The sequence below is a fragment of the Ammospiza caudacuta genome, chromosome 8, assembly GCF_027887145.1.
Source record: "Ammospiza caudacuta isolate bAmmCau1 chromosome 8, bAmmCau1.pri, whole genome shotgun sequence".
In the NCBI taxonomy this organism is placed as follows: domain Eukaryota; kingdom Metazoa; phylum Chordata; class Aves; order Passeriformes; family Passerellidae; genus Ammospiza; species Ammospiza caudacuta.
The window spans coordinates 27081963-27099158 of NC_080600.1; the positions used below are offsets into that span (position 1 = coordinate 27081963).

Below are 17196 nucleotides of genomic sequence, written 5' to 3' on the forward strand. Positions count from 1 at the left end.
TGAAATCCTACCATCAAAATGGGGAATTCAAGCTTAACCTGATTCTCCTTTTTGGCTAGGCAGAAGCAAGTCCTTCTTCCGGCTTATTCAGTTCTCTGCCTGTCTGTTGAAACTGTCAATCAGGGTGCCAATTAGTATCAATTGTGATTGTGATTTGTTATGGCCCCCTTTTCCTGTGCCCTGCTATGACAGTATAGCAATGGTCCACTGGCTATCAAGTATCAGCTCAATTTCTGCCAGCCTGGGCTCTACTTAAGCTAATACTGTCTTTCAATCAATTACCATTGCCAATGAGGTGCATTAGGCTTTTCACCACTTTCTAGAGCAAAAGATGGTGGGGGAAAAGAAGCAAGGTTCTATTCTCTTGTGCAATGAGTTTAAGCCTAATATCATGCTCTAGAGCATGAGTATTAGGTAACAAAAGAGAGAATAATCCCCTTTGGAATGGAAGTGATAAAAGATGTAAATCCCAGAAACCAAAAGTTCAATGCAATTTAAGTATCTACAAAGTTACTAATAAAACAAAATCGTGCCTACTATCTAATCACAGATTTGCCTAAGCTATTTTAGTTTCCTCTTACATTTGAATTCCTAAGGTATGAAGAATCCTGTTAGTCTGACGAACTGATTCAAGGTTTTAACTTGAAATCCTGCTTACATCTAAACTGATTCAATACTCAGAAACTGTTGCTCAAGCTAACAGGGAAGCAGGGCTGGAAAACTGCAGTCTGACCACATGTCCATTAGCACACACCAGCCAGATTAGTCACTTCACTGATTAGTGAGGAGATTGCGTGCCCTGATATATTTTAAGCACTAATTTTTAGTAGACTCATATAGATGATGTGATAGATTCAGGTCCCACCTGGACAAAAAGGCGTTTAAATATAGTATCACAGTCCCTTGGTGGTGCCCTCAGTAGCAGGCTTTTTTACCATTCCTTGCAGGTGAAAGGTAGTGCTTTCTTCCCTTTCCTGTGAATCTGTTCCACAAAAAAATATACTAGGAGAAAAAGAAGGACTGTTTTGCAGTTTAATGGTTAGAGAACTCAGGCACAAACTCTTTTTTGTACCTAAAATTTTAGTCTAGAGCATCATGCCCTCCCTTGTCATCTTAAATTCCCTTCTGCACAGTGGCAAAATTTGAAATGGAGTAATAGAGATTTTCTATCTGTGGTCCAGATTAGCATGCAATTATTATGAGTTTAGGAGAAAGAAAACATGTATAGATCCTTATAAGCTTCAAAAGAAAATGAAATGTCTTCTTCTTCAACAAGCATTTGAAGCCAGGTGTGATGGAAAATCAGCCCTCACTGAAAGAATTTTGAAAAGAAAAATTCAACACAGCGTAAAGCATTTCACCACAGCCATCGCCAAGCAATTGGTTGCTTTGAATTTCATTCATTCTCACATTGCAAATAAAATCAACTCTTCCACTGTTGACTTTGCAATTTACCCCATAGGCCTAATCCAACCCATTGACTGTCCCTGAATCAACATGCACGTTCTTGTTTTCCTCACAGGAAGACAAAAGAAAACCTCAAAAAGAAGAAAAAGAGAAAAGCATCACACTCTTGCCTTTAAAAGAATTAAGGCAACCTTAAATAAAATTCTCAGGCGGATCTAAGAAATACCCTTCAATCTCATACTTTATGTACATTACTACCAACTGCAAGACCTGGATTTTTTTCTTAAATACCTAAGAAGATTTAGTTCTCACTGTCTAAACATCATTATAGTACTTTTTCCAATATTATTCATTGCAAGGAAAAGCAACTTTTCCTTGCAATGAATACTTTTGTCTTCCCAATGACCTTATGATGACAGTACAAAACAAGTATTCTGATCATTTATATTGCTTTCTTGATCAAACAAGTCTCTGTGTAATGAAAAGAATAATTATAAAGAATATGTACCTCATGAAGTATGTAAATTCTATATATTTTTAATGATACACTAAAATAGTATAAGAAGGTTATATATACTCTGTTGATACTCTACCTATACTTATATAGGTTATAAAGGTATATACAGCATCCCTATAGTTTCCTATATTTTATTAGCAGTGACAATTGAAGAAACATATTTTGAGAGTCTACTCAATTTTCCAGTTTCTTTGAACTATCATGTGAGCGTGAGCAAGGTAGAGATGTGATAATAGAGCCTTTGCTAATTCCAGGCACTCTTACATAATCATGTGCCCTATTTCCGCTCTCACAAACAAATGAGCATATAGTCTTTATATTCAGCCAGAACTACAATAAGAGCTCACCAGAATTCCTAGTAAAATGAAAATAATTAAGGATAGATGCATTATGCAATTTGGAATCCATCAACTTTCTAAAAAATATAGAGGGTTATATGTAAAGAAAATGTCATATTCATAGCCAATATTAGATTTCAATCTTATTAGTAAAAGAGTTATTTTTAAAATGTAAATATTTTTTATTATTAACAACTAGTATACAGAAAAATAGTTTTTAATCACCCTTTTAACATATCCCACCTAAATATTAATGATAATTTATTTCCTTTAATTTCCCAGATACTAAATATATGTTCTGATTTTTCAGGGCCTTTTAATCATATCAAGTCAAGTCTGTTGGGATCCACATCGGATTCAAATCTCAACAAATATAGTACAATCAACAAAATTCCTCAACTCACACTGAACTTTTCAGATATCAAAAGTGAAAAAAAATCTTCATCTCCTCCTTCTTCAGAGAAAGCAATTATTGCACCTAAGGTGAAAGACCGAACGCACAATGTAACAGAGAAAGTTACACAGGTAAGGTAATACATGTTATTTTAGCTCATTTTCTTTTTTTTTTTTTCCACTGTATTCGATAGATTCTTACTCTTTTAATGAGTGGCTTGGCTATCTCCAGAATAATTTGAAGGCTTTAAAACAGTATGTAATTTACCTTCCATTCAGTTGTTTATGAGGTAGTCTACAACATCAGATGATACTGCTAACAAACAAAACTCTTCTGCTCCCTATTTTTTAATGGAAAAGAAATCTAGTATGCACCACGTGTCCCAAATAAGACCATTAATTTCAGTGATTCCTGTCATTCATAAATGTTAGCTTCATTCTTCATAATTTTTTCTCAACATTATGAATTGCTGATTAGTTAGGGTACAACATGATAACAAATGGTAAGTGATTGTGCCACTGTATCATAATTATATCTCATAATTTCTGTTCAAGTTCTTTGGCTTTTCATAATGCTCTTTCTTATTGGTATATTTTTCCATATCTGTGCTTCCATAAGGCTGTCAAAATGAAAAGCACATACCTTTGGACTGGATGTACAATATATCTTGTGAAGAAGGCCTATAATTGAAGCAAAATTTAAAATAATTTTTAATAGCTGTTTCTTCACTCTAGAACAGATGCAGTGCCCTCTGAAGTCAAAGGAAATTTTCAGCTAATTTCAATATTATTTCATTTGTGTTACAATCTTATATGGAGAGTGACAGGGACAGGTGAGGAATGTGGAACATACTGAAAAAAATACCAAGAGATGACAGTATTCCAAATAACATTTATAAGGTTAGCAAGCAGAGGGTTGGCCCTTAAATGCCTAGACAGACTGAAAGAGGTAAAAAGTGCTTTGCAGTAGAAGGCAGATAGATATTCCATAAGGAAGATCTTGCCAAGAGTATATTTGGACTTCGAATCATAGAAAGATAGAATTTAAGACCAGCATGTCCAGCCATCAACCCAGCATGGACAAGTCCACAACTAAATCATGTCCCCAAGTGCTGACCAGACTGCAGCTTCCCTACATTGGTAGTTTGCCAGACAGGGTCCATGTTCCTACTCCCTTTGACAGATATAAAAAGGGATGTATTGTACACCCTCCTAAAGAAATAGAGATAAAAGTTCTATCATTTCTATTTTGAGATCAGTTAGTGCCTAAAAAGTAATTGGATTTTTATCTTTCATATATTTTGTCTTTAATAGCTAGCTTGAATCCACAACCATTGTCCTTTCTTCTGTGGTCAGTTTTGAAAGATATAATCTCTTCTGGATCCATTTTGATATGTTTTAAATTATTCATAGTAGTTATATATAGAAATCTTTTCATAGATAATACGGCAAAAAGTCAAGTTACATAAAAAAGACTAATTTTTATAAGTTATATAAGTATGAGACAAGGTAGGTTTTTCAGGGGTGTTTTTTTCTTTGTTTTTTGGGTTTTGTTTTTTTTTGGTTTTTGTGTTTTGAATTCTGACTGGCTAATTAGTGCCAGAGTGCTGAGCTTCTACGTTCTACTGATGCTGTTGAGGGCAGAAGGGAGGGCAGAAGGTTTTTTTTTAAATCTATGTTTATTCTCCAAATAATTTAGATTTTATAAAAATCCAATGGAAATGGCACGGATCAGCTAATCTATCAATTAAAATTGATACCTACTAAATTCAAAATTAAATTTGAAATGCTCTATAAAATCTTTACACTTCAAAAAAGCCTTCCAATTTAATTTGACATTGGTTTATGTCCTTTTCTAGAACAATCTCAACCACTGTGCAGAGCACAATTTGCATACCAAACTTTGATGCCATATCATTCATTATAATTGGAAATAGTTCCCTGCAGCTGCTGCTTTTTCTGTTATTACATTCACTTATCAATATTTTTAGTTGCTGCTGCATTCTAAACGCTAGAATTAGGTACAGGTAGAAGCTCTTAGGAGATATAAATAAATGTAGGTCTATAGTATTACAGTGGTCAAGGATCTAGTTAACTAGAGATTCATTAATTAGATTAGAAATAGACATTTAGAAGATTTAAGTGGCTAGATTTAGTCCTGTTTATGTTTCTATTCCCAGTGATTTTAATATATTTTGTTAGAGTCAGCTCTTTGAAGCTTCTGCTTCATGTCTGAATATAAATTTATTTGTAAATCTGTTCTTGGGCCATAGATCCATCAGGAATCTATCTGCAGAACAGCGCAAAAGTGGGCTTGGAAGATTTGAGCAGAGTGTTGAGAATATAATATGGTGGAAATGTTAGGAAATGTTAAAGGAGGTAGTAAAAATATGCTCATGCTGGCACAGTCTCTGATAAGGAAATCTGCCCAACAGCATCAAAAATACACGGAGGGCAATATGATCTATTTAATCTATGGGGCAATATCAGTAAAAGAGCAAATGAGTACAAAACAGCCATAGTAAGTTCAAAGGTCACCCTTAATCAGAGTTGTGACATTTTGAAACAGTCTTCTAATGAAAGAAGTTAGGGCAGCAATTCTAAGTGTTGCTAGAAAGACCCTGAGGATGTAGGGAAGGGGTACATAAGATGCTGCATTTTCTGGGATTGCAGGACTTGATGACATGAAAGGTCACATATTGTACCATTCAAATATACATCCATCCATCTCTCCCTTTGTAGTCATATTTTCTATCTTTCTCCCTTTCCTAAGTTTTGCTGAGAAATGTGATCCTGATGTTAAAATCTGACAATTCAACTACTGTGGCTCCTCATGGTGGAATGCAAAATATACCAGTGAGCATTTCTGTTGGACATGCAGCCTGGATTCTCTCTCATTCTCTCTCAACAGTAATAAATCAAGTATCAGCATCACAGAATGCAACAAGTTCTTTCCAAAGACAACAGCTGTATAACTTTAATATCCGCAAGCTGGGGATGTAATTTGGGTCTTTAAGAGAGTGAAAAAGGAAAGGATGGCACATAGCCACCTTCAGAGGGAAGAGGAAGAATAATGAATAAAGTAAACAAGAGAGTCATTGGCCACTGTGTTTAGAGGAAGTGCTGCACTTTGAGAAAACATTTAAAGAGGAGTCAGATACTTTAGTAAAAAGATTTTGGTGGAATAAATTAGAAATAGAAAGTAGAATAAAATTTAGAAAAATTATTTTAGAAGAAATAAGAGATGCTGTGGGACAGTAGTTTATACTTTGAATGAAAAACCTAGGTTATGCATTCTACGGCAAGAAACCTTCCAATACTGTTTTTCTACTTAACAGGAGGGTTTGGGACATTATGTAGAGATGAAAATTGCCTTAAGATATAGCTTGCAGTGAAGTGCTGCACATGTGATGGTCCTGAATAAGTAAATTCCCTGATTGCTTTGCCTGGATTTTCACCTGGGGCTTCACTGATCATAACTCCTTGTGTAATGCCAAGAAGCATAACATCTTCTGGACACTTTCTGCATAACTGACTTTTAGTCAAAGAATTAATCCAGGTGTAGCTGCCAGATAACCCTGATTGATAAATTTGCATTGTTATATCCTAGTGCAGACTTTTGTGACTAAATTATATTTACATTTCCATTCCACTTAAGAAAAGATTGATTTTTAAAATGTTTTTCCTTATAATTTCCAGGGGTGTTAATGTCACTCTCTTCTAGAAGAATCTCAACTTCCTTTTTTCCATTATTTCTTTTTTACAGTTTGTTCAGGAGGACAGTGGAATTTCTGCACTCTTTTGTACTGACAGGTTCAGTTGGGGTCCTGACACTGATGGTTAGAAAGAGACAAGTCTTCCTAGAGGCACAAAAGTAGACTTTTATTAAAGAAAGCAGTAGGGCAAAAGTCTGACATCTGTCCCTTAACATTTTTTATGAATTCATAAAGGGGACTTCTGGCCTTAAAATTTCAAGGTACAAAGACACAACAGGAACTGATTTTATCTTTTGCTTAAATACTGATTTATTTTAAAGCTTTTTAGACATCCAGTTTCCACTGATGTACAGCTGCAAAGCTGTGAACTCCATTGTAAACAGACTCATGAAGACTAGAACAGTCAGTGTCTGTGCCTTATTTTTAAAGAAAAGAGAGAATTCCTGAATTCCCATAACTTAATACTGTCTACAAATAATTGTCCCAGTTAATAAACTGCAAATTACTGGTCTCTTTATTGTGTTGTTTAAGAAAAACTGGTTTTTGTTGCTTTGGTCACTAGTGTCCAGAGAACATTTATCTCCTTGCAATTCATCAGTCTGAAGGAATACAGAATGTGGTTGAAAGGCCCAATATATATCTGTTGTTCATTATTTATCTCAATAAATGACTTACAGGAAAGTAAAACTCTGTAATATTTTAACTTCTTGTAATAATAGATTTCAGAACAGTTTCATTATCCACCCACCTCTAGAAAACATATATATACCCAAACTGGTCATATGGCTTATGAAATGATAAATATATACCTTGACAGGCTACACAGAATATTGTGATCTGATTTGCAGACATGCTGAACACCCACAAATCTTCTGAAAATAGAGCTGCTGGTGAGGGGGGTGGGGGGAGGCTGGGGACCATGTATGAAGTGATAGACCTTGTAGTTTCACTGCATGTTTTTGTAATCTGGCCAGACTCTATTTTGTTCCCCAAAAGATTAAGAAATAAGTAACAATATCCTCCCAAGGCCAATAAAGCTGCTGATATAAAAAGAACTATTATATGATCATGACTTCAAACTGACCTTCAGGTTTTCAGGCTAAAAGAAGACTACCAGCATCTAGGACAGAGGGGGGCAATATAAAACCTAAAAATAAAACAAATTATTGATCTATACGTTTTCAGCAGTCTGATTCAGCTGACGCACTGTGCTGTTTACATCCTGCAATAACTCACATACACACAACATTTCAAGGCTGTTCATTTTGCATTCTGCATAATGCAGAAAACTGAATAAAGGGGAAACAATTTTGATGCCTTCCAGTTACACAGCAAGAGATACATATAATTGTGAAATTAGGGGGTAAGCAGGACCAACATTTCCTAATGTATGGAAAGTTGAAATTTACTCTGAAATGAGATGCTTCTTTTTCCTGTTACTTGTGAATTGACACATCTTATACAGGAGTTTTCCCTTTCTTTACAGTAATAGTTAGCACCCTCATGCAATAAATTTTCATCTTTTATTGTCATTACATAATAAGGCTTTGTAATTACTATAGATGTAATTATAGAAATAGTATAAATGTGAGTAATTTCATTGTAATTTAGCAAGTGTGACACACTGTGAAACCAAGAAAAGCAGATGCCATGGTTAAAACCAGTAAAAATACCTCAGTCCCACTGTGGCCATTTAAACTTGTGCCAAGGTGTCACCACAACTGTAAAGTAGTATCTTTTTCACCAGAGCAAACAGGTATTCCAGGTGTGTGGAAGCAGAAATTAAAGCCCACTGTTTTGATCAGTTTCAGAAGAAAGCATAGTATCTTCATTACAATTATTTGCTGTTGCATCAAGTAATAAAAATAAGATTCACAACAATTGTGAAAGATAAAATATTCCTTCCTTACAGTAGAGCCTCTTCTTTTTGTGACAGCTGAATAGGTTTAGGCATCTGAACTGCTGCAGTGTTTCACAACATATGGTAGAAATGGAGCAGTCGGAAAGCCCAGATGCTTTGCAGCATGTAACCTGGATGCATCCTTAATTAGTCCATGTCCTTCCCCCAAGATCTGCTCTTCTATTACCTGATCTTGCTGAGTTGGGAAAAAGTATCCTCTATCTTCTATGAATTACAGCTTTGAGTAATCAAAGCTTTGTGTGATCTCTGTGTTTACTGTCGTGATGCTAACATGGAATAAAGCATATGACCTTTGTTAATATTAGCTCATTTGCCAAAGCAACATTCCTCTTCTAATGCTAAGGACTAGGAGAAAATAGACTTTCAGAGAGCATTGTAATTTGTTCTGATAATAAGGAGTTGAGTGCAAGAACTAATACTCTACAAAGCAAGCAAAGCTTATAGAAATGAAGGTGTTGGCAGCATTTAGGCAAGCCTCATTTCTCTGGTCTAGAGCTATAAACACCCAAACTCCCACTTCATGAGGATTGACCTTGGAAGTTTCTAAACTTGGTAGGTTGCTCTGCTGAAACCAACAGTTTTGACACTCACCAGAACAGTCTCACCATGAACAGCAAGTCAAGCCCCACTAAAATCCAAAGCGCTGTGAGATCCTCTGATGCACTTGGCATGGGCACTCTGGAATAATAGCTTTCACATATGCAGTTAGAGTTGCCTTAAAACAGCTGTGAAAGTCATAGTCCATCTTTCACTTAACCTTAGAACTGTACAAAAATGTAGTGTGGAAGAGACCTCTAGAGGCCATCTAACCCAGCCTCCTATGCAAAACAGCACAACTGCAAGGTTAGATCAGTGTCCAGTAGTTACCGTGTTAACCCAGGACAGTTTCTATCTTTAGGAGAGCATAAGTATATAATTTCCCAGAGATAGACAGCAATAGCAGCTGACATGGGGAAAGAGGAAGGGAAGAGGGCAGAATGCTGTGGATCTCATGGGTCACAAAAAGCTGCTATTTTTCAAGAACACCGCTGGTGTAGCTAACATTCAGGACAACCTCTTAGAAAGAGGCAATCCTGGATTGTAGTTCCAGAGTAATTTGACTGTTACTTATCTTACATAAATGACCATCTGTTAAAAAAGGCACAAAAATAACCCTGGGCACCACGGATTCAGACTCAGGACTCCCTCCCTCTCTAAGTGCCCTTACCCTCAAATGGTCTGGATTCTGAACTCTGCTCTAGTGCCAGGCAACTCACATGTACATACTGTAGGACCAATGTTGGATCTAGTCACAAAATGCTATAACCTGGACAGGCAATGTTTAGCATTTACCTGAAATTTTATAGTGTCACCTTTTAAAAGTGTTTTCCTCAGGAAAAAAAAAGGCAAGTGTGATCAGCTAACAATTTAAATTCTTTTCTCTTTTCATGTAATACTAGCTAGTGTACAAACTGAAGTTTTTGTGGGTAATCTAATGATTAGTTTTTTCAAGGAAATTTTTACTCTCCCACACATCACTAATGAAAGAAATTGATGAATAAACTAAATTTTAAAAAGAAAGTTCCTGCAATTTGCAGGTGTTATGATGATTATTATAAAGCAGTTATGTTCTAACATTAATTATAAATGAGATCCTTAAGCATATTAACAAGAAATAGCAATGAGGTTATTATTTTTTTGTCTAGGGCAGAGGGGAGGAAAAAAGCATGTGGATTAGTTGTTTTTGATGTAGTGGCAACTGAGGAAAATGTTTTCTAGTTAGGGCCTGATAAGGTTTAGCATTTTTTCAAAGTAGTAGAAATAGTAAGAAAAAGCAAAGACCATTAACCCCAGTCAGCACAGTGTGTTGTTTGATGAATTCTGAATGCCCTCAAAATTAATAAGCTGAATGAGAAGGTCATTTTTCTCATCTATTCCCTGTCATGTGTTAGAACTTGGATAATGCTTTCAGCTTGTAACTGGTAACAGAATCAATAGAGAAGGGCAAACCCAGAATAGTTCAGAGTTATTGCTTTTCAAAAAAAAAAAAAAAAAAAAAAAAAAAAAAAAAAAAAAAAAAGAGGGAGTAAAAAGGATAAACACTCCTTAAATTATATTTATGGATGATGTTGGTGTTACTGAGCATAAAGTCAATAAGCGTAGCACAAGGAAAATCTCTAGGAAGTATTTATTAAAAGTGGCTAGTTCAAGCCATCTGTTATGAACCAGTTTAAACACAGAAGAGTGGGGGAAATGAAGTGTCTGTGAATAACACAGATCAGACCCAGAGAGGTTTGAAATATACCCAAAAAACATGATTAAAACCAAATAAGGTTAGATGTTGGCACCAAAAAAATGCCATATTTCATTTAATAGTAAAAGAGGCAAAAGGGGAGAGAGAGGGAGAGAAGAGAGAAGGAAAGAGAGAAAGAGTTGTGCATGGGGAGTGGGGGGACAGGGAGAGAGTGAAACATATCACCCTTCCTGGGGTCCCAACTGTGTCTCATTGTTCCCCTCCATCTGGTCTTCTTGGCAGTGAGAGTCTCCCCTCTCCGTGCCCTGCAGCACTGCACCAAAAAGTACAGAATGCAGAGGATTGATGTATGTTAGACCAGGTGGGAACGCCCAAGGGGACCAGTTTGACACAGTCCCTTGCAGCACTTTGGATATGTTGTATCATGTTGCAGTGCTCTGATGCAGTCTGGGGACCTCTTTGGAGGAGGCTTCGATGGGCCATGACACCCTTCTGCTGTCCTTCCCTGGGTGAAGCGGCCCCACATCTGAGCTCTGCACAGGGGAGGATGGGTGTTCACCGCCTCTGACCAGAGGCTTTTTCACTACACACCCAACGCCTCTTTCCCCCCACCCTTCGGTTCGAGGGTCTGTTCAAGCCTGGCAGCTGATAGCCCTGAGGCTGTGGTCTCCACCCTGAAGGTGCTAAGGATGATCCAGCTGTGAATGCATTCTTCTAGCCCAGGCCTGAGTCACTGACTTCATCAAGGAGTAGTTCTGGGCCTCAGTCAGAAGGCCTGTTCAGGGCATGGTGGTCTTCTCTGCAGCTTTGCTAGTACAGTTCTACTATAATAGGCAAAAGTCCTTAAGGAAGATGTTTAAGCCATAAATTATAACATTCTATCTCCAACACCATTGAAAGTGTAAAACTATACTATAAAATAAAAATCTATCTGAAATAAAGTATTGAAATTATATGAATATTTACCTGATATTGATAAGTAGAAAACACAGAGTTTCTTCTTGATATTTTATTTACCTTAGGTAAGTCTAGTTTTCTTTGACAATTGAATAAATTTTGCATTGTAGCACATGGTAAAATCGTCCTTAAGATACTTTAGGTTTATTTACAAGCATAAAAATTTCTTTTTTTACTAAAAGAATTGCCAGTTTTACATTAAGGTAGCATCTTTTTAAATATGGAAATTCCAGTAACTACTCAATATCTTGGAAGCTGGTGTGAAATGATATGTTCAGCTCGTATTAGGAGTATACTACTGCTAATAAATGAGAAACATTTATTAAATGGGAAGAAAAGTTCTTCATTTCACAGCTTTGCATTTTTTTTCTATTCTAAGTATCCATCTTTGAAAATGTTCTACTTTCTAAATTAATTCTATCAATTATGAAGAAACCTTTCTTTTGAAGCCAAATAACTTCTGAATGATATGGGCTCATATTTGTACCAATTTGTTCTGTTCAAGGAAGTTTCATTTCACTGGGTTTGTAGATGAGTTACAAATGGAAGACTATAACCAAAGGAGAATAACACATTTTGCTACATCTTAGTCTCTGATGTTGTTAGTTGCTGAGTTTGGAATTGAGAAAAAAATCACAGCCTGTGGCTCATGGCTATTCTGCAGAACTTGTTAGAGGCCAGCTAATTTATTTTGACAAATTTTGTTAGGTTAGGATGCAGACTCTAGCCTCCTTACAGATTTAAAAAAAAAAAGCTTGAAAAATAAGTTTTGTCTAGGATAGTTATTTGCAGATATATTGTGCTGTCTGTTTTCTCACTTCTTTACACCCACAATATCCAGTAAGGAAAGGAAACTGCAGTTTTCACTGTGTGATAAATTTGTCAATATATCTAGAAAACAATGAGCATTAAGGCTTACAGGCTTCTATTCTAGGCTTTTTTTCCCCACTGGATTGAGCTTTCAGCGCCTGCAGTAGCACCAAGAAGATTCTTGTATCTCCCTGGTTGTCACAGTTTAACCCCAGCTGGCCACAAACTATCATACAGCAGCTGCTCCGGCTGCTCCTGCACCCTCAGTGGGATGGAGGAGAAAGTCAGGAGAGACACTAGTACTGATGTGTAAACAAAAGGAGAGGGGAAGACTAAACAGGAGAGACAGAGACACAGGGGAAGACCCAAGAAAAACAAGTTACACAGTACATTGCTCCCAGCCTTCTGACTGATGCCAAACCCATTCCCAAGCCATGATAGGTCTGTCTTCTGGTGATCCCCCTCAGTTTTTAGTCTGGCCATGACATTCTATGCTGTGGACAATGCATTGGCCTGATCAGGTTGGCTGTACTGCCCATGCTTCCTCCCAGCTTTTTGTGCACCTGCTCACTGAGAGAGCCTGGGAAACTGAAAAGTCCATGACTTAGGGTAAACATCACTTAGCAGCCAAGGCATCAATGTGTTTTCAACATTATTCCTATACCAAATCCAAAACAGAGCAGTGTGTCAGCTACTAAGAACAAAAATTAACTCTCCCGTAGCCAGAATCAGGACACTGGTTAAATCCATAAATAAAACCTCTTGTTCTCTCCAAAACATGAGCTTCATTTAGCATAGCACGGGCAAGGTAGAGCTTCTCAAGGACTTACTTTTTCTCACTGGTTCTGTGCTATTTTTGTTTTGTTATTGATTCTGTTGGAATATCAGAGTATTTAGTGAAGAATCACCATGAAGATCATACCATGTCTTGCCACAATTCTTCAAAACTAAAATAAGTTCTTGCATTGTAAAACAATAAAAGATTTACAATGCAAAAGTATAAGATCCAGCTACCGGTTGAGCAAAGGCAAGTTTGTCTGCTCACTTCTCCATCGTCACAAATCCACCCTTTTTCTATGCCTAACCAGCATTAATTGAATGGGTGGCCCTAAAAATCTGGATCATGCTTATATGGGTTGGTTTTACTAATGAAATGTAATTTGTTTCATTAGATTTTCTGTATCTATGTATGCAATCGGCTCCATCTAGCCTTGCCAAATGGCTTTTTGGTTAAAATATTGATGGCCAAATTGTATAGAAGTTTGGGTAATGCACTTAACTTTCCTAAAAGTAGTGCTGAGAGCAGTACTTGGGCGACCTGGTCAGAATGCTAAGACTAAATATCTCCTTTAAGTGAACAAGGCTGGGATGTGCTCATTAGGCACAAACAAGGAGAGCCACAGGGAAGATGGCAATTTTTAAAGTAAGGTTTTCTCCCCACCAGAACAGTTTCTATTGCAGTTCATATATTTTTAAACACTATGGGGTCTAATTACAAAATGCAGATTTTCTAGACTCTAAAGTTTGCTCTTTTTTGCATATTATGGGAAAAATATTTACCAAGAAACTGAAAGTTAAACTTAAATACGAAGATATACATAAGGATCTTTTCTTCCTTTCTCCTGTACTCCTGACAGTTATGTCAGTAAGTACTGTAATCATAGAACCAAACAAGGAATGCAGTTACTTCATTATCTCTCCATGCACTTCAGAAATTCTTATAGCTTTTATTCTTTTCTTTATCCAATCAAAGTATTTGACAGCCAGCAAACCAGTCAAAATGTATAATAATGAAAAATGCTTTTTTCATAACTATTGTAAGGATGAGATAACATCAACAAGCACAAAATCTCAAAATCTGCTTCTTTTCTTGTCACACTATGAACAGATGCTAGAAAATATATTCTTGATTGCTAAAAACCACACAATAATTTAAGCCCTTATAAGAAATTTGACCCTTGATATTTTTTTTCAGACATATAGATGCTTGTCAGCAGCTTAGTGTTGCCAGAAGAGCACTGAATAACTCACAAACTCACTAGAATGTTGAAGGATAGCATTTTCTGTCTTCTGAAATATTATCTCATAGTGAATTTTAAATAAGAGGGTTATGCAACTTTTAATACATATTCTGTCATTAACTTTTGCTTAAAAATGTCAATATCTTCTTTGTAAATATCTTCTTTAATAATCTGTATATCCCTAATTTCAGTTTTAAAGAGCAGTAAAGTGCTCTTAGTAAATCTATGTGCTTCTAAGTGTTGCTCTGACCAATGTCAAAGTAATTATATACTAACTGGCAGGAAGAGGCCCCTGAGGTTTAAGATTACATACCATTTCTTAAAATTTTCATGGAAAATTAACTATAAAAATACCTACTCTCTTTTAATATCTAGCTTAATAAAAATAAATTATAGGTTAGAGATATTACATGTATTCAATTTTGGTGAAAGAGTCTTGTAAGTCAATATATATTATTTCCCTGAAACCCAAACAATTTTACTTAACAAACAGGAGAAAAAGGCTGTTCTACTGTTGTGATCATGAGACATGCATGTTTCTTTAACCATTTGAAGATTTTGCCTTGCTGTGTATGTAAATATGTTTAACTGAATAAGATATATAATTATTTGATAACTTCATGAAAATTCAGCCCTTCATGGCCTCAGCAAGGCACTTGGCACACCGAGGAAGTCCCATTTCCCTCAAACAAGCTTCTATGTGACAGATGGATATCTAGAACAAAAAAAATTAAAATACACTCAGATAATCTTTAAATTTTCAGGTTCCACCACTACTAGCAGAAGTTCTGTTTCAATATCTATCTAAAATTACATTTGGTGAATTTGAGGATGTAGTGGAAGAAAAAATAAAACCTTCTGTATAAGACCTCATTACTTTACCACAAACTGTCTGACAGAGAGTGTTTTAGCATTCAGCATTATATACAAACAGTCACATTACATGATTTTAAAACCTTTAATAAAGACAAAGAGAGTAAGACAAGAAGGCAAGTATTATTAACATTCCCTACCATTAGTATTTCAGGAGATGTTCTTTGGTAGCTGTCCTTTGAAAGACATGTAAAAATATCTTTTACATGTAAAAATACCTTTTACATGTAAAAATATCTTGTAAAGCTGGTATGTGAAAGCCTTATGTAATACTGTGTTTGCACCAAATTAAGAGCACTTCAGCTTTCTTTCAGTACTGGTGTAATCTTCTTAATTGTTCATGTCTGCATAAGGAAGACAATCATCAAGATGACTGAAATATGAAAACCCATTAAAGTCTTTTGGGGAATTAGGTAATGCCTACTATCAGAAAGTCAATGTTAATTCAAATTCCATTTGTTCATTAATACTCGTGTAATATTTATTTTTAGCTGGTTTTAGATTCAGAAATCTCCTTAGGAGGTCGAGTCTGTAGATGTCTCATGGTAATGGTATGAATAGAGAGGAAAAGTACTTGCTAGTTATAGCTTGGCAGCTTCAATAGAACTAATACACAGGAGAAAAGAGAGACAGGAGAGGTTGCTTCAAGAGAAGAAATTTCCATATAATCTGTTAAAACCATTTTAAAGCTGAAGTAATACTCCCTCATTCTGAGTGCTCTATCATTCTGATTTAAGGTCAGGACAAAAACCGTCAATTACAGGAATATGGCCTTTGCCTGCAAGTCTGATTCATGTTTCTCATTTCTTTTCCTTTCCAAGTTTTTCATGTTCAATACTGTTATTAATCTTGTTGATAAAGATCTGAAAATTAGTTCAAAACTACCTTTAAAAAGGAAGACATTGTATTGTGTATTTGGGTTAGATCTAAAGAGGCAGATATTCCAAATTCCTTCATTTTTTTCCACTAGCTACGATAATGATTACAACACAATTATCATGGTTCAGCTTCTTCTTTACATTTTCATGTAATTTCATATTTTGGTGTTGAATATCCTTTATTCAATGAGCTCCTTAAACCATAGTAGCTATTCAAGTATCTCAGCAGATGAGGTGCTGATGTGTTTCTAGATTTGCTACACCCTTCCTGGCTTAAGGATGTAGGAGTGATCATCCACTCAGTTCTCAGGGCTGTGTGCCTAGCACTGGACTACTACTGGAGTGAGTGCAGCAACACATTGGCAAAATAATATTTTTTTCATGTCATATAGTATTTCTTAGAAATAAATATTTCAACATTGTATTTGAACAGGTACATAGTTTTACACAAGATGTTTTACGGATGAGATAAATGTTTATTTTAAAGTTCCCAAAGTAATTTGGGACTATATTTATAGTTTGAACTTTATTAAATGTTTATGAAATTCTCTTAACATAAAAGGTGCTATGCGTGACTAACCTTGTCAGTACAAGATTTACTTTAATTCATCTGTTGCAAAAGCAGCAGTGACAAAACAGTATTTAGTACTGAATATAACTACACCATTTAAATATACATACACTTCATATGAGGCAAACTTGGTCATGAGACATAGCAAAGTACCATCTAATTTATTAATGATTGCAACCATCAAACTTTCACATCTACTTTTCACACAGATATCTGTGTCCATCTACCTTAAATCTGTTCAGTTTCACTCAAGCCCTGATACCTTTTTTGATATTTTGTCACCTGTAAACATTGTTCTTTGTTCAAATTTTCTGGATGTGCAGTACTTCTGTTTTAGATGAAAGGTGTTACCTAGATTGTAAACATGTTACATATTCTTTCTGTGAGTGTACGTTAGACACCTATCTTCTGTTTGTTTGGAAATACACGGCACAAAAAATATTGTGACTTCTTAGCAGAGGTGAAAAAGGTCCAATATTTTCTGAATAACTTGCATTTTGCATTTGGTCCATACATTTGCAATATGTTCGAGGGATGAGTGCAGTGCTTCTTGAATACATT

General features: G+C 35.8%; 1 protein-coding gene across 2 annotated transcripts in view; it reads left to right on the forward strand.

The window, feature by feature from the left end:
• KCNH7 (potassium voltage-gated channel subfamily H member 7) overlaps positions 1-17196 on the forward strand; it is a 204929-nt gene that overhangs the window by 144664 nt on the left and 43069 nt on the right. For both annotated transcript variants that reach the window (XM_058809419.1, XM_058809420.1), the window contains one exon: positions 2573-2787. In XM_058809419.1, the coding sequence (XP_058665402.1) occupies positions 2573-2787 (215 nt within the window). The remainder of the gene's footprint in view (positions 1-2572; positions 2788-17196) is intronic.